Source organism: Falco rusticolus, chromosome 4 (assembly GCF_015220075.1).
Source record: "Falco rusticolus isolate bFalRus1 chromosome 4, bFalRus1.pri, whole genome shotgun sequence".
Classification (NCBI taxonomy): domain Eukaryota; kingdom Metazoa; phylum Chordata; class Aves; order Falconiformes; family Falconidae; genus Falco; species Falco rusticolus.
In genome coordinates, this window is record NC_051190.1 from 69617514 (window position 1) to 69645432 (window position 27919).

General features: G+C 41.9%; 1 protein-coding gene across 14 annotated transcripts in view; it reads right to left on the bottom strand.

Moving 5' to 3' along the window:
• KIAA1217 (KIAA1217 ortholog) overlaps positions 1-27919 on the bottom strand; it is a 366051-nt gene that overhangs the window by 43346 nt on the left and 294786 nt on the right. For 13 of the 14 annotated variants that reach the window (XR_005103749.1, XR_005103748.1, XM_037384151.1 and 10 more), the window contains one exon: positions 7229-8061. Coding sequence is in view for 12 of the 14 variants with exons in the window: in XM_037384151.1 (XP_037240048.1) it covers positions 7229-8061 (833 nt within the window). In the remaining 2 variants the exon portion in view is untranslated. Of the gene's footprint in view, positions 1-7228; positions 8062-15016; positions 15229-27919 lie in introns of those variants that run through there. The other variant, XM_037384158.1, reaches the window with a different exon arrangement.

Here is a 27919-nt window from a genome sequence, read left to right on the forward strand (position 1 = left end):
ACAAGAGAACCATTTGTTAAAGCCAGATATAGTTGCTTTCAGACTTGTTTTTCTAGGTGAATGATTACCACAGGACTGGAAAGACACTACAGAGTTTGTGCAAAGGCCCATGGGTACCAGTTTGCATATACCTTGTTGCAGCAGCTTACCGCATCTTGGTTTGGGCAGCTTTGGCATGGTAACAGACAATAAAAAAGACATCTGTTTGGTTAAAAAAGAACAAAACAACCAACCACCCAGATAATAGACTTCTAATGATCTCATGAGACAGGCACCTAGAACAATAGCTAATACCTCTTGGAACTAGTGAAAATAATTTTCAGCATTACATGTATTTTCTCATTTACCTACACTGGGCCAATAGTTTTGCCTGTATATGAGGTTTCATGATTAAAGACTTTGCATTTCTTGTTACTTATTCTTACTTTTCCCAAACCCAGGATTTTTGTCTGCGAAGCATTTAATCTGCCCAAACTGACACCATCCCAGACCAAATCCTTTGCACTTGACATCAGAACTGTCTGCTTTGGAAAGGACAGCAATGTGACAGACAGGCACAGGACACCAAATGCAGACTGTACAGTAACGTTACCGAAAAACAGATTTGTTTTCACACATATATCCTGAGAAATTCCTAAAAAGCAGAAGAAAAGAGATGAAGGACTGTAATAGGTGTGGTCAGTGTTTTCCATAGATACCAAAGGCCACTAAACAACAACAATGACTTTTTTTGGATACGAAGGCTAACATTTCTGTGTTTACCTTTTTACATAAATGCATGTATTTACATAAATGCATGTCTGGTACCAGGCAACCTCCTCGGCAGGCTCCAAAATAGCCTTCTGATCACACAGGTGCCTACTTTCACATGTCAGTATGTCAATCACACAACACAACGCAGACACACATCAATATGGGACCTCAGACAGGTCCTTCTGAAAATTTGTCCCTATATGCCAGCAGTTATGTGACTGGGGAGACACACAAGAGCAAACACCAACAGGGGGCTGTGATTTTGGAAGATGACTGTGAACAAAACTTTTCAAAAAGCAAGTGACCAAGACCAGCAGCAATGACTGATGAAAGAAGATGGGACAGACATGCAGCCCCAGACTCAACCTGCTACTGGGGCCATCCATCACCACTGCGGTATCCTGGGTACATGGGAACAGCCAGGCTCCTGCCACCCCCAGCTCCAGTTGCTGTTTGGTGACCAAAGCAATAACGCCAATCGATAAAGGCCATATAAACTTAAAGGTAGGTACCACTACCAGGCAAAAGCAAGCTGATACGATACAAGGCAAGTAACCAGCCCAGCCTGTAACCAGCCAGATTATCCAGGCTTATTATTTCATTCACATTCAGCGAATGAAATAGAGGTTTTCTGGGACAGCACGCAGATACCATAGCCAGGAGAGACTCCAAGACACCCAGACATGGAGAAAACAGGGCAGCAATACAAGTAATGAGATGCTAACAGACAAGGAGGGAAGAGAGTGCTCAGTCAGTTCCCAGCCAACAGATGTGTTCTTACTGCAATTTAATACAGCATGCGCGTCTTACTTTTCTGTCTTCACGTTGAAAGGTATTTTGAATGGTGATGAGAAGACTAGTGAATCTGACCTAATTCATTTCAAACCAAGAAATATGTTACAGAATTTCCACTATTATAAGTTTTAAAATAAGAAACTGGTGCAGGCCACAGTAACCTTTGGAACAAAAACAAGTACTAAAACCCTGGGATAAATATATCCTAAAAAACTTTAATGCAGCATTTTTGACACTTAATAATGAAAACATTTTTTTTTCCCCAGATAATCATCGCAAAACCTTCCTGGAACTAACTCAATTGGAAGTCTATCTGTTTTACCAATTCATAAATATGATGTTTTTTCCATGCCACATTCAATAATCTGGAAACAATCTTCTGCTTCAAAAGAGATTACAGCAACACAAAACTGATCTTGTCCCTTGCCATGAAATCTAGGAAAATATGCTGTTAAGAGGGAAAGGGATGTTACAGAGATAGAAGACGACGAAAAACGAATGAAATACTGGAATCAATTGCACAGAGCACATTGTTTTTTCATATGGTAAAAGAATTAAGAATGTGAAGAATCTACATGTGCTCTGGAGCTACTCCTGTTAAAGACAAGGCAGGATTTTTCCTGTAAGCGTTTCACTGGAATACCCAGAGTCGTTATGGCCATTAGCACAAAACATTTCAAAAACAGGTGTCTCAAAGGAGGCACCTTTTAGGCATTAAATAAAATGACCAGAGTTTTGCAGACCCGGCGGTCTGACTGAAGGCAGTGGGAGGCAGCGTGCTACAGTGTGGGCAGGGAGGGACCTGGCCATCCCTGCAGCAGGGCTGTGCCCTGGGCTGGCGTGGCTGGAGAGCTGGTGGCCCAGCCCGGCCTCCCGCTGCATGGCCCGCGGGGCAGCGATGGGCTCTGCAGGCCCCCTTCCCCTCCAGCTTCCCTATGAACGGCTGGAGCAACCCCTGCTCTGGAGGCAGAGAACAAATGCTCTCCTCAGCCTGTGCCAGGGCGGGGGCTATCAGGGATGCCAGCACCGCTATGACAGTCGTACAGTCTTGGTTCTCGATATTATAGTCTCTACCTCTCGCTGTGCTCCTTGTCGTGGAGAGGGAAGGTGGAGGGAACGGCTTGCCCTGTCACCCCTTCCCACACCAGGCAGCCCGGGGTGCCCAGGGCACAGGACAGGCCAGCACTCTGGTGACACAGGGCAGGCCGAGGTGCCCAGGGCACAGGGCAGAGCGTCACTCTGGTGACACAGGGCAACCCGGGGTGCCCAGGGCAGGGGACAAGCCGACAGTCTGGTGACACGGGCAGCCCGGGGCGCCCAGGGCACGGGGCAGAGTGGCACTCTGGTGACACGGGGCAGACCAGGGCACCCAGGGCATGGGGCAGAGCGGCACTCTGGTGACACAGGGCAGGCCAGGGCACCCAGGGCATGAGGCAGGGCGGCACTCTGGTGACACAGGGCAACCCGGGGTGCCCAGGGCAGGGGACAAGCTGACACTCTGGTGACACAGAGCAAGCCGGGGCGCCCAGGGCAGGGGACAAGCCGACAGTCTGGTGACACGGGGCAGACCAGGGCACCCAGGGCATGGGGCAGAGCGGCACTCTGGTGACACAGGGCAGGCCAGGGCACCCAGGGCATGAGGCAGGGCGGCACTCTGGTGACACAGGGCAACCCGGGGTGCCCAGGGCAGGGGACAAGCTGACACTCTGGTGACACAGAGCAAGCCGGGGCGCCCAGGGCAGGGGACAAGCCGACAGTCTGGTGACACGGGGCAGGCCGGGGCCCCCAGGGCACGGGGCAGAGCGGCACTCTGGTGACACAGGGCAGGCCGGGCCCCCCCCCCCCCCCCGGACAGGGCAGGCCAGGACACAGAGCACTAGGGGTGAGGGTCAGGCAGAACAAAACGCACTGGTGCCTCTTTGCTGGCAGTGGCCGCACAAGAAGGCCAAACCCCGTCTCTGTTCCCAGGTTAATTTCCCAGATAAGTCTCCATCTCTCCACCACCCAGGAAGGGCAGGGAGGGTCCCTTCTACAGCTGCTGGGAAAGAAATGGCTATTTTATCAGCCTGAGCAGACAGGCGTTGTTTCACATTGTTGTCCTTATGAATGCCAGGAGACTCAAGAGGTGGTAGCGTGGTGGGGGAGGAAAGGAGGGGGCAAGGTCAGCAGCGACTCCTGGCTCTAGCAGGCCTCTCCATCAGACTTGGCCGTGCCTCGTCACAGACTTCGGCCAGCAGAGCAGGCACAGGCTGCTCACCAGCCCTGTCCTCCCCGGCAGCCTGATCCACAGCCCCGGCCCCAGGTATGTCCAGGCACTGGGGCCCTGCCTTAGCATGCTGCTGCCCAAATTCAGCAGAAGCAGAACAAGCCCTTGCTTCTCTGGGGACTGTGCACTGAGACAACAGATTTCATCACCAGATTTCTTCCTTATAGCTTCACTGAGGTTTCCTGTCATCCCCTCTACTGCAATTAATTGGAATTAATCCCAAGCAGGGTACAGCGTATTCAGGTATTGCTGAATTGGTACCCACTTCTCACAGCAATGCTATTTAAGCATGACTTGCATGTTCCTTCCCTTTCCTGGGGGCATCTTCAGTATTCACATCACTGGGAACATACTTTGCAGAGACAAACTAGAACTGGTCTGTGTAACTAACTCTTCATTCACGTTCCCATCCGACCCTAGGCTGTGTTCATCATCCATAACAGATTTACTCAAATACCAAATCTGGCACCACAAACTAATTAGCACACTATGCCGGAGAAAGATTTTCAGTGACTTCATATATAGTTAAACCCCAAGTGAAGTCTGTATAAGTAAAAAAAACCAGAGGGGCAGAGACTGGGAAAAATACATTTCTTTCTGTATTACCCTATGAAAGAAACATTTCACTAGAAATATTAGATTTTTTTTTTTATCTGACTGGGAAAAGAAAGGAAACAGGAATAGGTTATCTTTCCCAAATAGACTTTACCCCAAAGTTGCCCCAAAACAGCAGAATGGATATCCTGAAAGGCTGTGAAGCAAAGACCAGCAGAACTCTTCTGTATTCTGCTCTCCTCCCAAGGGAAAGATACACACAGGTGAATATTTCAGTCTTCTAAGAATAAGGTTAAACTCAAACTTTCTACAGCTTGAAAGTTAAAGGGAAAAGGGAAGCTCTGAAGCACTGCCAGCTGTGATACTATTTGACAACTTTTATCTAAAAGCCTGCATCTCATCTTCCTACAAACAGTTCCTCCAACAGAAGGAAGCCGAAGTACAGTTCACCTTTTGTCCATCCTGTATTGGTCATTTGCATTCATCTTTTTCTGTGTGGTTACTCAACATCTTTCACAAAAGAAAATTTTGGCCCTGTGGAAAGTGTCTGAGAGGGTGTACCTGCAAAGTCCACCTTTCTTATCCAATTCTCAGTGCATTGCTGAAGGCACCTCCCATTGTCCATGGCTTTACAGAGTCTGACCGTTTTTTCCTAATGCATGAAGAGTCCATCCATACTTCAACATATCAAACAATTAAGTGCCATCATGTGCATGATAGAGCACACCTCATTTTACCTTGCCTGGAAGAGGACAAATTCAGGCCCATCTCTCCAGTCCCAAAATATTCTTACTCACAGAAGCAAGCCACGCTGTACTGCTTATGGGTGCAAACTGTAAGTCCTACACAACACAGTATGGGAGACCTTTCCTTTCTGCCATTATATACCTCAGCTTCAGGTGTTCATAACAACTTTGTAACAATTCAGCCCCTCCTGAAGCAGGAAAAGAGCACCTCAGCCTGGATACTCTTAGCATTCCTTGTTTAGTTTAGTACAATCTCAACAGTGTTTGCTTTCAAAGTTTATGGAATTATTACAAAGCTAAAATAAGGCTTAGAGCATCTTGTGACTGTAGAACTCAAACCCAACTGTCAATATTGCAGTGGTTAGAAAACACCAATTTGCATGAATTGCATCTGGTATTTATAATTATTTTTTAAAAGTCACACTTTCTCAAGGTTAAAAAACCATCACGACCCATAAAAGCAGCTTTCAGAATTATTTTTTCAATGTCATGTGACTAACACACACCATGCTGAATTTTAAGGTCGTGTATTTATTTGGAAGTGTAATTACGCAAATGCTATTTTCATCACTGTAAATATATTCTGGGGCCAGGACTAAAACTCCTGGTGCAAAGCTCCCCTGAAAGAGCTGCAAAACTATCTGTATAGCTGCCCTTCATATATTCACAAACATATAGCCTTGTGCCTATATGTGTAGCTGAGTGAACAGATGAGAGGCCCAGAGAGGAGAGAAAAAGCTCCACAGAATAGAAAGTTGTTGGGTGTCCTCCCTTACTATCAACCCCCTGAACATGACCCTTGCAAAATTCTTGATCTGAAAACTATCTCTTGGATTAGAATTGGCAAATGTCAAATTATTTCCTAGTTGTAATAATGAAAGCCTGAAATGAAATTTCAGGTTCCTGCATCTTTTCCTTGGAAATAAATAAGACACAAATCAGGTTTCACTGATCCTAGATTGTAATATGAGCCCTAACTCATACTCTTGTGTCAACATAACTACCAAGCTATAAGCCTGTAATTTTTGTGAACGGCTGATTTTCTTCCATCCTCCATTTTCTCCCCACCAATGGACCTCACAGCACGTTCTTTTTTCTCACCAAGCTTGGTCAGAGGTTACTAATTGTTGAGCAAGTTGCTCGGGTGGAAGAGAAGTTTGGGGGCTATATGAAGCTCTGCATCTCCCCAGTGGTTAAGGCAGTCAGCAGTTACCTTTGGCCTCCGTGAGCTCAGCATTTTCCAGCTATTCATCCTCACTTCCCTAAAGAGCTCTATAAAAGTTAACAGCACAAACAATACGCTAGAGATTAGCGCAACTCATACAAATACATAGCAACCAACTGGCAGCATAATGATTTTTCTTGCCTAGGGCAGGGTCTATGGCAAGAGAAGCCTTCACAGACCTCTTTGTGCAAATCTGGTCCTTAAAAAGACAGGAGAGATCATTGTCATCATTGTCAGTGCACAAAGTTAACAACAGTCAGGTCACCAACTATTTGTGATGCTGGAAAAATCACTGGGAACACCATTCATGATTCAATTTCTTCCCTGGGACAGACTTGCTCTTCTCAGCACTTTCCCCTTGAGGAACATTATTATAAACAACTGTCCCATTTTTATGCAAATTCATGTTTTACAGGAGATAAGACAGTAATGATAAATTCTTCCCATTTCCTAACACTAGATGAGAAAAACTCCACTCCATAAAGAACCAAAATTGTAATATCAGAGTGTCATTCTTAACAGGGGTGAAATATACTCCCTTATTAGCAGGAACAGAACATCATTTGTTCTTGTAACATGATCTGGTTGTCTGGAAAGAAAAATCCTAGTTAATCATTTTATTTTATTATATTTTTCCCAATGACTGAAATTTACACAAATGAAAATAACTAGGGATTCATCATGGGTTGACAATACTTTCAGATTAATAACGGGTGGTGTCGCATCTCCTTTAAATTACTAACTACCTTGACAGACGGCTAATAAACACTGCAGCCCAGTGCAGCAGCCTCCTACACGTTACATTGTCCCCTAGCTGTTAAACGACACAAGATGTGCAGATTAGGAGCATTTCTCATTTGCATAAATTAAGCCCCAGCTCTGCCTTACCTTGTCTCCTTGTCCTTGGGCATCGCAGGTGACCCGTAGCCAAAAGCCTGCTTGTCAACCAGAGAGGGCACCGCCTCGGCCATGCCTGGCAGGCCAAGGGCGCTCCGTGCTTTCGCATCCACAAACACAGGCAATCCCGGCTCCTTCTTGAAGGACTGGCGGCTGGGGGAAGACCTGTCAGGCTGGATGGTGTGGGGCGGAATGTGAGTGCTATGGTGAGGATGAATATCGATCATTCTCATGTCGGCCACCCTGTGGGGTGAGGCGGGAGGCGTTTTAGAGCCGAGAGTGGGCAAATGGCTCTCTGGGTACTTCCGTGACTTTTGTCTGTACAAGGACTGCTCCAGCATTTCAGGCTGCATAGAGGGGTTGCAGTAAGTGCTTGATGACCTCATGGCACTGCGATGGTAGGCTACAATGTGATCGGGGACATCAAGGGGGTGTCCGGAGTGAGGTGCAGCCACACTCATCCTTCCCTCGTGAAACAAGTAGGGGTCACCGTACAGACCTTCATTTCGGATCAGGGCAAGGTTTTTGTTACTCATGTCCTCATCTGGCTTCACGTCCCGTCTCTCCAAAATGGCGCTTGGGCTGGGCGATATCGAGCGCGAGGCTGGCATGCTGGAGAGCCGGTCCCTGGGGATGGTGGCATTGCCTGGCACACCCATGGGCCGGCCCCCACCGTAGGGAATCCTGGACGGAGAGGGAGGCATGGAGTGGGGCACGGGGGTGGAAGGCGGAGAGCTGGGCATTGCGTGCGGAGCGTGCATGGCAGATCCAGGGCGGGAAGCACTTGGGCCATCTCGGCCTGTATAAGCAATTTCCCTCTGCATCTGGAAAGAAAAGGAAAAACATATAATAATAAAACTACTAAATGAGCAAAACGTGATGTGGGCTGTGACAACCTTGACATCTACAGAAAAAAAGGGGAAAAAACCAGACACTCAAGAACAAATCATTTATCATCTGCATAAATAAAACACTTTGGGACCTCAGTGCCTAAAGTAACTATAAACAGCAATAAAATGGGCTGTATGTTAAAGGAATATGAGAATTTTAAAAATGTTTTTACTTACACAAATACCATTTTAACCTAATCTGATATTCACAGCTACTGAAGCTGAAATTAGGGGTTTCAGTGCCAGGTGTTTTAAGTACTTGTAGTCAGTGACAGCCTTAAACAGCTTATTGATCAGACACACAGGCTAGAGTTCACTGATTCCAAACCAGGAAGAAAATGCTCTGGCACCACAGACAGACCTGAAGTCCTTAGACAAGAAAAATAAATATTACAACTAATTTGGCCACTGCTTCAGTGCAGGATTTAGCCTTTTGCTAATAACTTGATGTGGTCTTTATTACACAAAGCATAGCAGAACAACACACACAAACATTTATTGACTGTCACATGGTCAAGTTGCATGGAAACAGTTTGGCCCTATAAAATGCGCCATGGGTTTCCTCCTTTGCAAAGATAACAGTGCTTCAGACAGTTTGTGGAGCAGGCACTCAGAAAGTTTTGAGTTTCCTAAGTCATAGTTTTGTAAGCAGCAGCAGTAACTGCTAGCAGTAAGGAATGAGGAGGCAAGGAAAAGAAAGGGAAAACTTCCATACGAACGCATTAGTGCTTTGTTAACACAGACCTTGACAAAAATCTGCAGTGAATACATGTGCTTCTGAGACTGTAGCGCCCTGCACAGCAATGACCTCTCTAGATGGCTGAACACTGTCAATGACAGACACAGAAGTTCTCCCTCTAGCAAGCATCATGTGCCTGCTCTGGTGCCGTTAGGGTAAGGGGGATAAACAAGGAGATGAAAAACCCCGCTGGGTTCCACCAATTACACAAGAAAAAAATTATAGCTTCTAAAACTTGTGTTGGCAATTTCAGTTTCCCTCTCCATCACTTCTAAGGAACTGTAGAAAACTGAGCATCACCAAATCCAACTACACATTCTTAAAGTTACAGAGCACCCTAATATGCAGTGGAAGCTGCTGATCTAAAATATTCACCATTTTTCTACCCTCTCATTCCTTGGTTTGACAACGTGACTGGATTCACTGCAGTTACAGTGATCCATGGCTGATGAAGCAAGAAATTCTATTCCTGCCCTACCACAGGTTTTTCCACTGGTAAGGGCACTGTGATGGTGGTATGTAAACAATAGCTGTTCTTATCACAGCAGGATCCACACTTGGGAATTACAAATGACGTTCTCCAGGGCCAGAGATCAAAAGCCTGGAGTATCAGGTATCAGAAAGAAGAAAGCAGATAACCTGATTGTGGCAGCAGCAATAATAAATAAGTGTAGCAGAACAAAGGAGTGCACTGGGATGGGTCATAAATGAACCAGACAAAAGTCGTCAAGCCAAAGGGGAACATGGAATAATTTTTTCATTTGCACAGAGGATTACTGTAGTCTGGAAATTAAAATAAAATGTAACTAAAAAGTATTAATAAAATTACTAGTGGGCATTTAACATAGTTTTCTACTGGTTTGAAGAAACGGTGTAACTTACTGAGCTTTACTGTGTGTTCAGACTCTGGACCTGGGCCAGCAAAACAAAAAGACTCCTAGTGACTTGAGCAGCTTTGGGATCATGCCTTCAGGAACAGGCAGCCACAGATGTTTTGTCCTGAGAAAAGAGCCTGGCGAAAGAAAATCCTTCTTGGTTTCTACTGTATAAGCTATACCACGCCCTGTTTAGTTACTTCAGCTAAAGCTACAACAGCTGCAACAGTATCTAGCACAGAACTCACAGACACTGGGATACGCTGGGCTGCAGGGACAGAAAATTCCAATGTTATACTGTAGAGAGCAGAACATTTACATGGGAAGCTTTGAAAGCAACAGGTTTAATTTCCCCTAACTTCTGGGCTTCATATTCCAGTATATGCTCATTCATTTCTCATAAGTCAAAGAAAAGTTTCTATTTTCCACCTTAATATACTACCATACTTTAAGACAGAAATTAGGAGTTCAAATACGGGGCTGAGCTGTCACCTAAAATCCTGTGCCTGAGAACTGACATATATACAATGCTATTTATTTTTGCTTTAAAATAGCACTTGGAATAGCCTGAATCAAGACCCCATCGGGCTGGGCAGGGCACAAACGCCCAGGCAGACAGCCCCTTCCTGAAAAGTTCACTTTCTATTTTAAGCCATGACTCAGCCCCTGGGTGGAGTGTGCTGAAGGGTGAGCAGCCAGAGCCACAGAGCGCAGGGTGCCCAGGGCAGGTGCACCCAGGCACGTGGGTTGGGCAGGGGCATGAGCTGGTAACCTAGAGCCAGGCAGCCTTACCGGCTGGGCGACGCTGTCTTCTGCCACCTGGTTGACATTTTCCCTGACTACTTTTCTCTCTACTCAAAAATCTCCAGATTCTTTGCCAATGGCAACTTTAAAAATGTGAATGATAGTCTCTTCTTGCTTCTCATCTACGCGTCTTTTGTGTGATATTCAAGGCACACTACTCTCTCTCATACATACCCAGCTCTCTGTTCTGCTTTTCCTCTGTCCTCCACCACAAATCTCCATGTTGCTTAATAAAAACACATACTCTTAATATGCAGGCTGCCTTGAGCCACATGTTCTTGGACTTCAACTGCATGACTCAGGGACAGAGAAAGAGGATACCGGGCTTATCTGAGCCTCTAAATACTAAATGCTGTCGCAGCCAGTTTCTTTGAGGGCAAAAGGATGATTTTCAGTGCAAGCATAGGATCATGTGCTTTTCAACTAAAGCCATGTAATATGTTTGCCTGAGGGTGTGGTTTTCTTTAGCACATAGGTCTTCCTTGTTCTCACTGCCTGTAGACTTTACATCCTTGAAAAATAAACTTGTCATGTCAATCCTTAGGTTAAAATATGGCAAATGGCTAGCAACAATTTCTGTATAAAACATTTGAGGGGAAAAGACATCACTGAGAATCTTTCACTTCCTGTAGTAAAAATGATCACACCATGTTTAGACATCTGCTATGGAGGTTTTGATCAGTCTAACAACACTTATGTCTGTAAGATATGGATTTGGAATTTTTTTTGAAACAGAGCAATAGAGACATTGAAGAGTGTCTTTATATACTAAAGACTGAACATCAATAAAACCAGTTATGTTCTTTATTTCAGAACTAGTTGGCATACTCAATTTGCTATATTTTGGATATGACTGTATGCAGAAAGATAGCAAACCAGCTATCCATCCACCCAGACGGATGACTATACAAAGAGTCTTGTCCCTGGTAGCTCACATAAAGGGCGGTCAGACCCAGTGCCTCTGCATACAGCAGAATACAAAGCTTGTGGCAGCTCCCGGCCTTTCAAATAGCATGGCATGAAAGGAGGACAGCTTTGTGGTATCATAAGTCTTATGGATAGCGAAGAGCAAACAGCCATACAGTGGTTCAACAGCTGGTGATTTCTGCAGTTCAATCTGTCTTGTCATCCATGATCAGGACTAATACAACACTATGCCGATCTTTAAATTTGCTACAGCTGTCCTACCCCATAGGTCACTCTAGCTGTCTGTCCCAGTATGGGCATCTCACAATGAAAAAAACATCCTCACTTGTCTCCCCAGTTACCTTCAACACATCATTCACCGCTGCGGCACACACCAGACAGGGCATGCGGAGCCATGCCTGCACACACACCTGGGCAATGCCAACTAGCACTAAGCACTGAGCCTACCACTGACTGATCGGCACCACCGCAACCCTTCACCTCATCATGCAGCTGGTACCAGAAGTACAGCCTGATTCACGCCATTATCTACTAACATCTCATGGCAAAACACAGGCAAAAGGAGAAGTAGGCCAGAGTGTCTGACCTGGCAGCCCTTCCCATTGCTCTCCCAGGCCTCCTCTACATCAATACACAACACAGCAACTCACTTTGCCCCAAGGATTTCAGCCTGCCAAAATACCTACATGGAGCATGTTCCCTAGACAGAGCTTATCCATGCACCCTCTCCGAGACACCCTGGAGTTGCCAGCAGAGTCCAATTAATCACCTCTCAGGGATGTGAAGCTATTACTTTTCTTACTCTCCTGTTGACACCCTACATTTCTCTGAGGAAACTGCACCTATGCTCCTCAAGCTGGCTCACCCAACAGTAAACAGAGGACACCTGAAAATAATTTTATCAAGAGCTTCTTTGATGAAAAAGCTACCGACAAATTCATCCATCTGTAAAGAGACCTTTTATGGAAACTGCTTACCTTAAGAAAATCCTCTAAAAAATGAGGCAATCCTTAACTTTTCTGATCAGGAAAGAATTAATCAAAGAATCCCAAACTCAACAACAATACAATCCATTAGTTTGTTCTTCCCTCATAAAAATGAATTGACTTTACCACACTAGTTGTCCAAAAAGTTCAGTTTAATCAGTAGTTGCACTATATGATACTACTTCTGTCATTTAGGCTGGGTTTGGACAGCTGAAAGCACAAATCCACTTTTGCAAAAAACCTGTCATAAATGTTTTAGTATTTCTGGAATTATGTAATCTACAATAAAAAATAGTTCACGTGAAAATTACAGAATTGGTAAACAGTCTGGAAATGAAATTTTTAAAGTATCTGTACCATGACAATCTGTCTGAAGCCAAATCCTTATGCTAACCAACATCACTGAGAGGTTTTCACATTTGTCTGTTCCTGCCTTCTCACAGTATGTCTTTAATTCCTATAAATTTCCCCATTCTATTGGGTCATTACAGGAAAAAAAAAAAAAAAAAAAGAGGCTGCTGGCAGCTGCAGGTACCTGCAGCTGCCCTATGCCATATCTGACAACTGCAAACACATTAGCATAATTTTTAGCTTTTTCTGGTCAGGAACTTCCCAATGAAAAATACTTCCAGCAGACAACGCTAATCCAAAAGCGCTGAAACATTTGGTAAAAACATCAGTAAAGGAAAAAGTTGGACCCCCCCCCCCCACCCAGCAGATTTCAGTCAGTGACATTATTTTTTATCAGACATCCCTGGAGTGCTCTAGAGCTCTGGCTTTCCAGATTTATAGATCTGGGGAAACTTGGTTAGAGTCTGCCCTGGGGTAAGCTCTTTTGTGGTCTCTGCAGAACAGCAGGTACTTGGTAGCTTTGGGGTGACCTTTTAGACCAAGTAGGAAGACATACCGGGGGTTTCAACATCCATCGTTCCTCAGCAGTGCTTCCAGACTAGAAGTTTATTAGGCAATTCTGGCTAAGAATGAGCCCGCTGATGTCCAGAAGAGAGAGTTCATACCATGAAAGAGTTGACCTAGGCTAAGTTGGAGACCTGGCCTCAGCTGAGTCTGGCCCCACACTACAAGGCTCGAGGAGCTGCCAGGGTTCACAATCGTTTTTCATTATGGGAACCACATGCTGGTAAAATAAAAGTGATTATGAATGTTCAAACTTCCCATGAATGGGGAACTCCAAGGCCTGGCTAGCCGTTCTTAATATGTCCCACATATTTCCATTGTTTTTTCCTGGATAATTTTCCAGACAAAGAGTTGCAGAACCCTCTCAGAAAGCTCAGCATTTATTATAATTAACTTCCCATTCTTAGCAAGCATTTAGGTTTCAGTTCTACACCTCCTTTTGCAAAGTTTTGGTACATTTGGTACAGCTGTAAAATCTCTGTATTATGGCGAATGGAGAGTTGAGCTAAAAACTCAGAACACCTATGAAACTAATTTTCTGGGTCTAGTCACTGAGTATACCAGAGCACAATGCTTAATTGGACATATATGGATACAGCGACAGAATCACTGGGTTTTATTTCTTCAATTTACGCTCTTAATTCTACGGTTTTCCTTTCCCTTCATCAACAATGCTGCAATCAGCCAATACAAGATGTTTGTTAGGATGAGCCTATGATGGCAAGTGATGGTGAACCCACCCAGTCCTCCAGCTGCTGTGTTTGTAGTGCTCAGCTGGCTAGAAGCTGACATGGACCAAATAGGAGAACCAGAAAATGATGTTCACTATCCCAGGAGGTGGAATTTAGAGCACATAAACATGACCCTCCAGAAAGAGGGCATCAAGTGAACCTTAATCGGGTGTCATCACCATACTATCACTGCGACATCCAGTCTCTGTAACTTTCTGCCAGTTATGCAGGTGTACACAAAGGCATAAGGATTACTTCATCCTCAAGAGCAGAATTTTTAGGATACTGTATTGTAACTGCCCATACACTGACCTGAAACTCGGCCACAGCATCACTACCCTTTCCATGCCATAGGGCATCAAACATATTCTTAACATTATTGCCCCTTATTTCATACCTGTATCTTTAATGCACACTTGTGCATGAACCTAGTCCCTACAGCAATCCAAATGTTTTACCTCAAGGTATTTTACATCTCAGTATGTCCTTTTATATCCCTGACTACATATAAACTTAATTCATACCATATTCTAAAGCTCCCATGGGGAAAACAAAGAATACCTAGTTCACTTTTTACTGAATGTAAAACAGATCCATAAAATTCTAAGCTAACCACAAAACAAATTTAATGGTAATATCAAAAATAATGTTTGATTGCTTCACCTTGCCTTTAAGTCAACGTGCATACTGAAGATGGATCATGAACAAGCAAAGAGGAGTTTCAGACCAAATCTACACAGCCTGCTCTTTCAGGCTTAATTTTTTTCAGCTATCCTGAGGATACTGAGTATTTGTTTCTACAATTAAACACACTAACAACTCTTATTATCCTTTTAAACAACATTGTTATCTACAGACAAATAAAACAATCTTTGATAACATTTTTGCTCTGAAATAATTAAAACCACTTACTGTTACTTGAGGAAATCACTTGTATGGCTACAGCAGTGAGATGAACATTTGGTTCCACTTCTTCTAATAAAGCACTTTTGTTTTCAGCCTTGAATCTAAATCCTCAGTCTACGGCATAATATTTTGCATATCCTTGCCTTCTGAGAAAAGGTTTTGAAACAGTAAAATGTTCCTTGTTCCCTCTGCTCACAACAGGGGCAGGCCATCTTGCTTTACCCGGTCATCTAAGTAACGCTGCTTCAATAGACTGAAGTACTTTTCCACATGACAAGCCTGCAATTTCTCCTCCCCTTCAAAATTAGTCACTAAATAACCTCCTTGGCATGTCACCCAGTCACAAACTGTGCAACACTATGTGATTCAATCGCTCAACCATTTTTTAATGTGTGCCTATAAGATGTATAGAAAGAGACTAACATTATGGGATGAAGCACAAGAGAGACTCACAAAGGGGAAAGCCATAAATAAAATAGTGAGTAACCTCTGTTTAGGTAAGAGAGCGCATTTCAAAGCACACACACACATTAACTCCCCAACAGGTGAAAACCTCTAATTATTTAGCAAACCCAGTACATACAATTCTAGAAAAAAACACAGCAGTTATAAACCTTAGAAGCTTTTCACATACTCCGATTGGTAGTGACATTTTGTAGAAGGAAGAGCAAGCCCCTCCCGTGGAGGAGGCTGTCTACTCATTAACCAGGCACCTGAGCCGCTTGGCCAACCTGAACTTTGGGGCCCCCATAAATCAATCTCATTGTTATCACTGCAGCACACCACACTAGCCTTATGATTAGTCTTTTTGGTGTGTGTTTGTTTTAAAGGGCACAATAGAGAAGGCATATGTAAAAAAAGATATTAGAAAAGACAGGATGCTTTCCTCCCTTCCATTCCCTCACCCCAAAAGATCACAGAATATAGAAAATGTCGTCTTAAAAATACAGTATTTACAGTCTAAAAGAGACAGCAATTAAATATCATAGGGGAAAATCTCACAACACAACCACTTCCCAGTCCTGCAGTTATTTTCTGGTTTGGGGGTGGGGTGGCTTTTTTGCTGTTGGTTTGGGGTTTTTTTTTGTTCTGTTTTTGTTTTTATGCAAGTAAAAAATTGCCTATATCATCATGACTGGCACTGAAAAGAATAAAAATACAATTGAAGCACACAACCATGAGCTAATACTGCTGTGAAGAGCCAGGTATAATGGGACCTTACTGGAGTAACATTTCTATTTCACAGTACTGCTCTAAGTCTCTCAGTCATTAGGGAGGGAGGCATCGTTCACTTCCACTACAAAAGGGCAATCTGACACAGAGCATTTAAGTAACAGGACAAAGATCTGAGCAGATCTGGTAGCCAAAACTAAAAATCCAGGTGTTCCACCCAGCCCAACTGCAGAGAAGTCCTCCCACTTTGCAGGCAGCAGCTATGTATTCTGATTTGTAATGTACATTGTAAATTTGTATGCCATTATTAGTCCTTGACCAGAACTTCACAAAATTGTACATAGTGTAATATAAGAGCCTTTTCAGAAATGTAAAAATATTTATTTTTTCTTAAATGTTTAGTTTTCAGTTTCACTGTAAAGTATTTTAAAATATTATTTTTATTAAGTATTTGCAATAGAACGATAATAAAGTATTATTACGGCACAGAAACAATTTTAAACCTATTTATTTTTATTTTAAATTTAATCAGTCAAGGCTTGTTTCTCGCAGTATAGCAGTAAAGCAGTATTTACCATTGAAGCATCTGGTTTATATTTGGCAGGTTTAACTAACCAGTCAAGCATCCCCTTTTAATGAATGGATGTATATACTTGACCTAGTTAAAAAGCTGCTTAGGTTGCTGACCAACCAGGCTCAAAAACATCAAGAGTAAAAATACAAGCAAATTATCCTAGTATACTTTTATGCCACACATGCTTTCCAGGAGTTGTAGAGCATATTCTTCCATCCCTGTTCTTCCTTACAGGCTAACAAACCTGCAGTGAGAAATCACATTATTATGCTAATATGCAGGATAAAAAGACCACTATATTTCACTGCAGTTCCTCTGCAATGAACTGCAAGCTGGTAGGATGCACATTTTCAGTAATTGGACTCTAGCATGATAAAGTATATCCCAGAACATCAGACATACTATAACTAGCTCTCCATACATCTGGCACTATACGCACAAGTCTTCAAGTACATCTGATGCATACAAAAAGTTTTTCATGAGAGGAATGAATCTTCTTTTAATTTTAAAACACATCAGGCAGGCACAGCGTCATAAATACTGCACAGATAGATCATTACCAAGGCTGTAATTTAATCTGTAGGTTCTAACAATGCATACAAACCATTCAAGCATCACTTTCCATTTCAATTACTTTATCAGAGCCCTCAAGCCTTGTCGAACTTGCCATGTATTATCCCATGTCTAATTACTTGCCATATATTTGTTTATAACGTACTGTACAGAACAAAGAGTTCTTTTTCTGTTTAACCCCCTCTATAAACAAAGGGCATGCCCCTAACAGGCGCAACACTTCATGCTTCACTGAGATCCAGCCTGGAAGTTTAGGTTAGCCTATTTCTTTAAAATCTATGTTAATGTCTATGTTAATGATAGGCCCAAGTTACCACTGAACTAAATCACCAGTCATCCTACTTCCTTCACTGTTATTAACAATGCTGACCCGTTGGACCAATTTGCCCATCACAATTTATTTTTTGTTTACTTCTCTCATTTTTAAGCAGAAAAAAAATGTTAGAGACACAACATGAGTAAAACAATTATAAAGCCAGAGAGTATTTTGAAGTCTACTGTGGGGTATACACATGTGGCATAGACATAACTTAATGCTTGACTGCTGATCAAAGTTCTTTCTGTTCCTGATAACAGTTCTTTTGGTTCCTATTCCCTTAATAATACTTTCATGGATGGAAATAATTAAGCAGTTAATGCCTTGTACTGCTGTAAACAACCATTTCCTTGACAGAAAACAGGGAAGCACTTACAGGCTGGACTGCTTGTCACTAACTCAGGACTTGGTTTTGTTCTCAGCACTCTGGAGCAAAGCTTGTGAGGGAGTCAATGGGGTTTTGCCTAAATGCAGCAAGTTAGTTCAGTCCAGCAGAACCTAAATGGGAAGGCAGTTTCCTGGTGATGGCTTTTACAGCTGTATTACAAAAGAAACATCATTTTTTCCTGTTTTCTTGGGGTTGGGGTTTTTGAGTGATTTTTTTTTTTGCCAAGGTCTCATGCCACTTCACCAGTCCTACAGATCACCCAGCTTCTAATTCTGATCCAAGACACCAACAGTGTAGGAGGACAAAGATCTACGCACAGAGTTGTCTGCAGGATCTCTTAACTCTGCAGCCTCTGATACACAACACTCTTGAAGGCAGCTGGAGAACCACCATCAGCATCTCTCTTCCCTCTGCTTAGGCTAGCGCCGTGACAGAAACCTCTCAGCGTGGTTATCCACTTTCTGCAGTGAAAGAAGAGAGATCGACCCCTCGTTTTGCCTCCAAACATTCAGCAGAGGAAGAAAAAAGTGGTCGTATCCAATCCTGATCTCAGTCTCAGCTGCTTCCCCATGACAAAAACGAGGCAGCAGAACACAGACCCCCAAGCTGCTGTCCTTGACAAAGGCACCAAGGGAACACGGAGGTGCTGTGCTGGTCCCACCCCGCACTCCACACTGCTCTTCATGACCCTGAATAACTCTTTCAAATTGGCCTCAACTTTCCCACGTCAGCTCTCCAGCCCACTATCCATATCTATACCTACAAGGATTTGTGTGGTGTTTCCCTGAGGACTGAAAGTCCTACAGAAGGTCTTTGAATTTGAAAGGCCAAGCCAGACAATCGAGAGGGAACAGAACAGTTCTGGCTGCCTGACACATACTGGATTCAGTATTATGTACAGACTACACCATCTCCTCTTAAACATACATACTATTTGTAATTCCCTCTGTTTACTGATTCTGAAGGCATGCAGTGAAACACTTGGGGTAGACATAAGTACCATAAAGTTCTTTTATGCTTATTCCAAACTCCCTAGCTCTTAAAAAAATGCTAACAAACAAACAAGCAGCCCTCCCACACCACAGAGCACACAGCTATGAGCTACAACAAACCACTACAAAGGGGAGAGGCAGCTCTGCAGCATCACTGCTGGCAAAGCAGCACACTCGGTAGAACAGCTGGAGCTTGCAGTGTGGAGCAACCTGTACATAAAGCATTTGAATGAGCACACAAGTGAGCATCTGAGCTTCAGGAGAACAGTGCTTCATTTTAACATGTATATTAACATTACATATACATACATACATATGTTTTGCATACCAGCAGTACGTTTTTGGCCTATTCTCTGGTGATGGCAGATCAACATAATCAGGAATTTTAGATTTTTAGGAATTAAAAAAATTAAAGGCAAGCAAGTACAAGTAGGAAACCTTGTGCTGGAAACTCTACAAGCCTCTCAAAATTTATTTTAAGTTTACTAGAGCAAATATAGCCAACTCTCACTGGAGCTGTATGAAGAAGGTTCTGCAAAACTGAACTATTACGTCAGGTCTGCAGTGTGTCTCTCTACCCTGTAATTTAAACCTCATGCTTCCCCTTCATTTCTGTACTGATTTAAACAAAGACATTTTCCTAGCTATAGGAAAGTATCATAGTATGTATCACAGACATATATGTATTAAGCACCTCTCAAAAGACAAGACAGCACCACTGCTCTGTATTGAGGATTTGTCTAACCTAACATTGCATTAAAAGACAGTCGGCCAGGCACCCTCCAGAGTCAGCTCATTCCCTCTACAGCCAGGTGGGACAAACCGTCCCTTGGCGTTCCCAGCCTCTCACCACTGACTGCAGTGGGTGGCAATTTCTACCCTAAGCTTATAAGGATTAGATTTTTTTCCTAATTCTCTATAGTGAGCCAGTCCACATGTCTTTTCATTTAGCTCACTCTCTGCTCTGGTTTTCATCTTATTTTTTTCCTTTTTTTTTTTTCCCCCTTCGTTATAAGTCAAGATGATACTATAACTAGAAGGGATAATGGCAGCTTCACTGCAGCTGCTGCTTGCTGTGATCCACCTTGGACTGAACCTGGTCTATGGTTCCTGTTTGACTCAGCTAAGAATTAAGGGTCTCTAGCCTGAAGCTGGTAATAAATATTATTTATTTATCAAGAGACCAATACAGAAGCACCTCCACTTTTCCTTCTTCTCTTCCTCTGTCCTACCACTAGCATGTTTACTTATGCCTAAACTTTTAAAGCCTAAATGTAGAAGACTGAGTTTGTGGCATGAAATTTTTCCAGCTTAGTCCACATGTAATGCAGAAATATGAATTAAAAATAGCAAGAGTAATATGCTGCAAACATTTAACTAATACATAACTCATGACTTGGACTCCATGATTTTAAAGGTCTTATCCAACCTAGAAGATTCCATGATTCTGTGACACTTGGAAAAGATAGAGTAGGTAAAGAATTATTATATGGGAAGGTAATAGGGCATTCTGAGTGTAAAACTACAGACACACACACAAAAAAAAAAAAAAAAAAAAAAGGAGGAAGAAAGACAAAACAAAACAAACCAAACCAAAAAGGGAATGACACAGGGTAAAGGGACAGTAATAGGAGTTTGTGGAAGAGGCCAGCGATGAAAGAGGGTAATATTGGAGATGGAGTGCTGAGAACTAAATAGGTAAACAAGAAAGGGATAATAAAATGACAAAGAAACAAAAAAAATGACAAAGAAACAAAAATAGGAGACTTAAGCTAGGAGGTGAGGAATCAATGAGAAAAAGAAGAGTTAAAGACACCATAGCATATGAAGGGAAATTCAACACAAAATTCAATGAAAGAATGAGAAAACACAGTAAGAGTGGAAAAACATGAACTAATGCAATTTTTCTTCAAGGTTAGAAAATTTTGCATTAGTTCTTGTTATTACAATGCCATAGTTTAGCATAGCAGGCATGGGAGGGAGAGGGAGAGGAAGAAAGGAAGGAGAAGAGGAAACAGAAAGAAGAAAATACATCCAGCATAACCTTCTTCAGTTTGGTTTAATATTCCAAGTTTTTTTGGGTTTTTTGGCAGGGGCGGTCAGAACATGAGGGTCATTTTTATGAAAGCAGTGAGCACAGCCCTTCAGGTAAATGCCAGCTGGAGCAACCCATGAATGCTTGAGGACATGGGCAAAGAAGCTACAGCCATCACTTGCCTTTGCAATCCATTCTCATATTCAAAGCAAAGATATTTGAGATACACTTTAAAGCTACAAATGGATTTTGAAACCTAGCACTTAGTTCAGCCATTCCCACTGAAGATGTAGCTGAGGTTCAGAACAGCTTCAGACTGCAGAAAATAACAGCTCTCTACAAGTCAGGCCGTAGTGCAGCACCTCTGATACTTGACATGCAGTGGGACTGAGTGCTAAGAGAGAACGCTGAGGTGGCTGTTGTCCTTTGTGCACATTTGGTCATTAGTGGGGGACAACAGAAATTCTGGTTTGATGAAATCATCACCAAGCTCTGACAAGTGGTGAGGCGTCTTCTGCATGCAGCCCTTACTTCTCAGATAACTTTTCCCCGTATCAATTCCATCTTGTTATCAAATGCCTGAACACACAGACTTATGACCCCAAGCACACCTGCACATCAAAAGTTCTTTGGCCATCATAATGTCCAACGGCCCTTCCCATTCCTAGACTAAGACCACCCTTCTTCAGGTGTAAAACAAGAATCCAACAGAAAAATAAGGAGATAGCAGTATTACACTTCTTGCCATAAAATGCTGAGCTTACAACGTGCATCATCTTAAATCTAGCTAGAAGAGCAGGCTCTATATTTAGACTAGCCTGGTTACACCTGTACTGAACCTGTTGACACTCCCTAGTTGACATTGTCACAGATTAGCTGTCAGTGAGACAACTTTGGCGACACACTGGATGAACTCTGGTTGGAAGGGAAGGGAGCACAAGGCCATGTAGAGCCTGACCCAGAGCAGTCTTATGAGAGCTTCGAGTCTAGCCACGCTTTAGGCGATCTGAGCAAAATGATGCATGAGATGCAGCACATTTTTCATTGGCCTTACTGAAAACATAGTGCCTCTGTGTGGAGGTTTATTCCTCCAGCAATATTTCATTTTTTGAGCTATCTCCCTGCTACCAGCCTGTATTACTTTATTCCTGACTGGCAAGACAAACATCCAGATCAGTGAACAGGCACTCATTTATGCATATTTATGAGTGCATTTAATTTCCTACAAACAAATGGAATGTGAGAGTTAAAAATCACTGTTAAAATTATCCAATTAAGCAGAAGGAAGTTAATAAATCTCTCATGCTTTATTCTTCAATGCTTCCTTAGTGTATTCTCCAGACAGAATGGTGTAGTGAGTAGACTAAGAAACCTCTTGGCATTTCAGCCAAGATTTTTCAGGGTGTTATCACAAATGACAAAAATATAAACACAGTGAAACATAACACATTTCAATCCTAAAAAGGTCGGATTTACATAATTACATCATTGGTTTGCCAATATCCACATTTATCTCATCAGTATAGCATGGCCCACCCATCCCATAAGCTATTAGACTGTTTGGACTGAACATATAAAAGCTGTTACTGATATTTTTTTTAAAAGCTAACATTGTGATACCCCTCATAACTAGTAGTGCTGCATTCAAACCAACTGTTTCTTCTGCTTTCAAACCAGCTGTTTGTTTCTTTTGCTTTTCCACAGCTGCTTTTCAGATAGAATTTTCTGAGAACAAACAGGAGTCATGTAATTCATGAAGATGCAGCAAGTATTTCCTCCCCTTTCCCCATTCTCCTTGAAGAGATCAAGCACATCATGTGCATGACATAGACAGCCACCAGCAATGCAGGGAGCCAAACCCTTCAGACCAGTCTCAATTTCAGCACTTCCTCTGAACTGATGGGGTCATCTCTTTTTTTTTTTTTTTTTTTTTTCCAAAAAAGGAATAGTTTCAAACATGTACAGTTCTGGTACAGATCAGAATTTTTGTTTGGTTTAAATATGCTGTATATCAGATTTCTGCTCTTTAAAAAAAGAAGTACTGTTAGTAACTGCACTCATAAATCAAAATAAATACACGGCTTTCTGATTCGCTGTACTAACGACTCAGCTCTTATTTTTGTTCCTATTTGTATCTCTTCTCACTGTACTGAAGCCAAATAAAACTGAACAAGATGATATGGTTAAATGAACATAAAGAAAGGCATAACCCTTGGTCTTATGCAGCACTACCAAACAACTGAGTCAAAACAGAACTATTACAGATATATGGAATAGGTTTGGAAGTAAATAATATAAAATTGTTATAAAACAGAGCTGATAGGTAAAAGACCTAAGCAGCATGTTTACACCTGTAGCCAGCTTTTACGTCTGATGTAAGGCCATTGCAAATCAAAAGAAATAAGTTGCAGTGCTGAGTTTTGGACTCTGTACTATCAGCAGGAGAAACAGTCATGAAGACCTTGTATACGACTGGATTTTGTAAAGTAAGTGCCCAATCCGCACTGCATCTGATAGCTATAAGGCCCAGCAGTATCTGCAGTTATAAGTACATCTTCTGCAACATTAGAGATGCTACCAGTGCCTCAAGAGCCTTCTTAAATCACAAACTTCTTCCTGTACTGTTTGAGCCCTACATTTTCTTTTCATTTTACTTCCTTTGATCCAAAAATATACACAAATTGGTCAGCATGGCTGAAGTAAACAACCTAGTTTATCCTAAGGCCATGCTATCTATAGTAAATATTAAGTGACTGAGGGACTAGCCCTTTACCCAACACAGCCTTTTAGTCTTTTCACTTAGTCACACGAGTTCTAGTTTGCAATGATGTAAGAAAGGCATATATTCACACACAAAAATAATTTCAGCATCACGTCATTTCTCATGTTGCCTGCTGATATTTGCAACTGTCTTGCCTTTGCCAGTTCTGGATTTTTTCAAACCCAGATCTTAACATGTATCCAAGAAAAGACATTTTTACTGCTTATATTTTCAGAAGTCTGATTAGTTTTCCAGAGCCATTGTTAGAAAAAGTACAATCCAACATGCAGAAGAATCAAGGTACTCCAATATGTAGCTGTGTTCTCCTAAACGCAGGTACTGGTTGATACCTCTTTGTTAAAAAACAGATAGGGACAGAATTATTTTCTTTAGTATTTATTACTCTTATCTAGAGGCAGGTAACTACTAATAGACTGAAGTGAAGACTCAGTGGAAAGCAGAGAATTTGGGTCATGATCATGAAGTCTCACATTTTGGATTTGTGAAAAACTTCCTGGGAAAGCTAAAGTCCTGAATGACAAGCAAATGGCAGATTTGAAGAAGAAAAAATATTGCTTCTGCTTCACTTGGGTTCTAGGACCAAAGTGGTACCAAAACATCCACCTCCACAAAGTGATTTTTAACCCCTGTTTGAGTAACAGCTCATTCAGAAAGCTAACTGGAAGTCATAATGCTGGGTTGGACTTTGGCTTACAGGACTGCAGGAATTCAGATAAGCTACCTGGTTTACAAAGGAGGTAAAGGAGGACCTCCCCTCCTAAGAAGGAAGGTCACAGCCATGAGCATTTTTATCATCTGTCAATGTGTTCAGGGAGCTCTGGCAACATCTGACTCCTCCAGCTACTTAGGAATTTCAAGCCAACGGGGGCGGGGTGAGGGTTAAGAAAAGGCAGATTAAAACTTCTACAGACCTGGAACAAGGAAACATTATGTAAAAAGAGGTGGAGTGAGAATAAAACCAGAAACTAGTAGACAATAAAAATGGACTCGGATCCAATCCTTATGTTTTTATGCAGGGCAAGCTCCCACTGAACACAGCAAAAGTTTTGCCTGAGAACCTCAGACTTACTCGAGAGGTAAGACTGCTCATTTTAACAAGGGGCTGAAGAGACCATCACACAAGACAGATCATATGTTTTCATTAAGTAACTTCATCAGCTCCAGGGCAAGCTCTAAGCAAATCTCAACATGAAAGGCAGGCTAGCTTCAATACAGGCCTGTTAGTGTGAAATAAAGAACTCTCCCCCTAAAACTGCACTAAAACAACTATACTGTGGTTGCAAGTTGATCTGTTTCCACAGATGAAACTCTCTGGAGGTTTCCAGGTAACTGGTTTGTGATATCTACCATATGACACTCCGCTTAAACTAACTGGAAGATTACTGCACAGGTGTGGCAAGCTCATGTTCCTTGAACAGCTTACTATCAAGAACATGACACTTTCAATAGCCAGCTTGATAGAAACTTTAAATGTGTCCTCATTATTTGAAAATTTTTAAAAATTATATGTTTTTAAATGTTGGTATAGTAATAGGATCTACACAGTCATTGTATTAAAAAAGCCACAATGCAGCATCCATGCAACTGTAACTCAGGACCTGTATCTTTAAACAGACCAACTTTTTGCCAGACAACATTTTAAATTTAAATATTGTTTTACATGTAGCTACAAAATTATTTTTTCCTTAAAATTCTATCCACTTTCCCACTAATTTAGACTTTACACAGCAGCAGGTATCATGTCTCAAAGGATATATGAATGACAGAGAACAGGTACATTTACAGTCTTTCACCACAGTCTGATTTGATACAGCCACTTCTCAGTGTCTGCAGCTCTATAGTTGCATAAATAATTGGCAACTACTGACAGCCCATTCAAAGCAAAGGCAGTAAAATCCATATCAGTAAAAAAATAAAAAATCCAGAAAATCAGAGACTTCTTTTATATATTTTGCTCAAATCTCAGCAAGATTTGTTATGGCAAGTTGGCAAGTAACTGTTTATGTTTAATATGTAGGTTTGAAACTAGACATAAAATCTGAGAGTAGTTTGGTGATTTACAATTAAACATTTATTTTCTCATATGGCTCAAGGAAGAAGAAACAGCTTTCGTTGTTCTGATTTAAATTCCCAGTTAATCTGAAAATATCTTCTTAAGTTTGGTGGAAAAAAAAAGAAGAAGAAATAGAAGAAAAGAAATTAGATATCTTTCATTATTTATAAGCATCATCTTACCTTACATCTCTTGGTGAATTCCGTTTCTAGACAACTTTGGCAGGTATTTTAATTCAGAATTAGTTTCATCAATACATGCCATTACATCTTCTCTTTAAAATAAACTGCTTTTTCTCTTTTCCTCAGACAAAGTATGTGGGCTAAAGGAGCTGCAGCGTCTCTGTTCAAGAGATTTCACGGACACTCAGAGGCTTTCTTTTTACTGTATGAAAGTTAAATCTGAGTAAGGAAGGCATTTTTCCTGTCCCGGAAATCAGTATAACCAAAACCAATGCTGAGCTAATGAGAAATGTTTCTTCCATGTGTTCTGTTTGGCAGACACTGCAAGTCATATCAAGGAAACACGTGATGTTTATAAATACAATATGGCTCATGTTGTCGTAACCTCTCAATGACAAAAAGAGCATTAGAAAAGGCAGACAGCAAAACAGCAGGAAAGATGAGATTTGTATCATTTGGAAGGTCTCTATCAGATAATAGAGGTATTAGCGTTTGCTTTTCCTTTTTTCTTTTTCCTCCCAAAAGAAAACAAAGTTTTATAGTAATAGGATCAGTAAGGCAAACACATGGCAACTTATATAAATGCTGTCCTATAGGCATCCTAGCACTAAAACGTGTTCATCCAATTTATTGCTTGAATTCTTTTCCAATGAATACTTTTGTTCTAAATACCTCTACGTAGTTTGAGAAGCTGCCTTTTTTTTTTTTTTTTTTTTTTTTTAAAAGCCAGAGAATGCAATGAACAAATGTAATTTTGGCAGCATTTGCAGCCTTTATGTTTATTGATGTTAAAATCACAAACAGTCCAATGAATAGAAGTTAAACATCTCAAAGAAGCTGGATGTATGTTTTCAGGTACATTAAGAACACAGAGGGATGATCCTGCTTTTATTATCTATCTTTCCTTCAAACCAGCACTAAATTTCAGGCTCCTTGGACACTTTAAATTCTTGGGGAGTTGTCTGAGGGTTTTTAGCACTTACAGGGTTTTTTGAAGCTCACACATTCCATATAACTCTAGAGAGTTAAAATGGTAGCAACCTGCTAGCCAGGCACTTTCAGGGAAAAATGAAAAGTTGCTAGTGCACAATTTTATTAATAAAAGCTAATCAGCACAACAGTTTACCCAGCTTATCAAATGTCTGTCTCATTTTAACGCATCTCCTCCCACTTTGGCAGCCCAAACCCCCATCACTGCCAAGAATGTCATCACCTTTTTGCCATTCTAACTCCCAGAAAATGTGAGTTTCCAGGTACTCCCTACTACCCAAACTCAGCTCTGACTCAACTTGCCCTAATTATTCCTTCTTGGAGAAACTGTCTCTCAAAAAAATTCCAAAACACCTCAAAGTGTAGCTCGATACAACAGCAGCCACAACAAGCATTCTTTGGATATTCTGGCCTCACCCACCCAGGCGGTTTGGGATAAAGCGCTGACCTGCCAAGGGCTTGTGCAAGTCAGGGAATTAAAGAAAAACATGGTGGGTCTAGGACGTTTTAAAACAAAGTGTAACCCACAGACCTGAGGGCAGGTGGTTGGAAAGAGAAAGACTGCCAAGCAAAATAGCCACCAGTCTGTTACAAAGTAAAAATTCCCTCTTGATTCTCAAAACTGGGGGGCAGATGAAGCCCAGAATAAATCACTGCATCAACCAACATTATTACTATCCAACTCTGTCACCAGAAACACAGACACATTGCAATGACAAAAGGGGGCGATTATAACTTAGAATTCTTCCCCTTTCAGGCACTCCATAAAAGGAGGGTGTAGGGAATGAGGACAGAAAATATGCTGTGCATATTTGGTGGGGGAATCGCTTCCACTTGGAGTCATCAGGGGC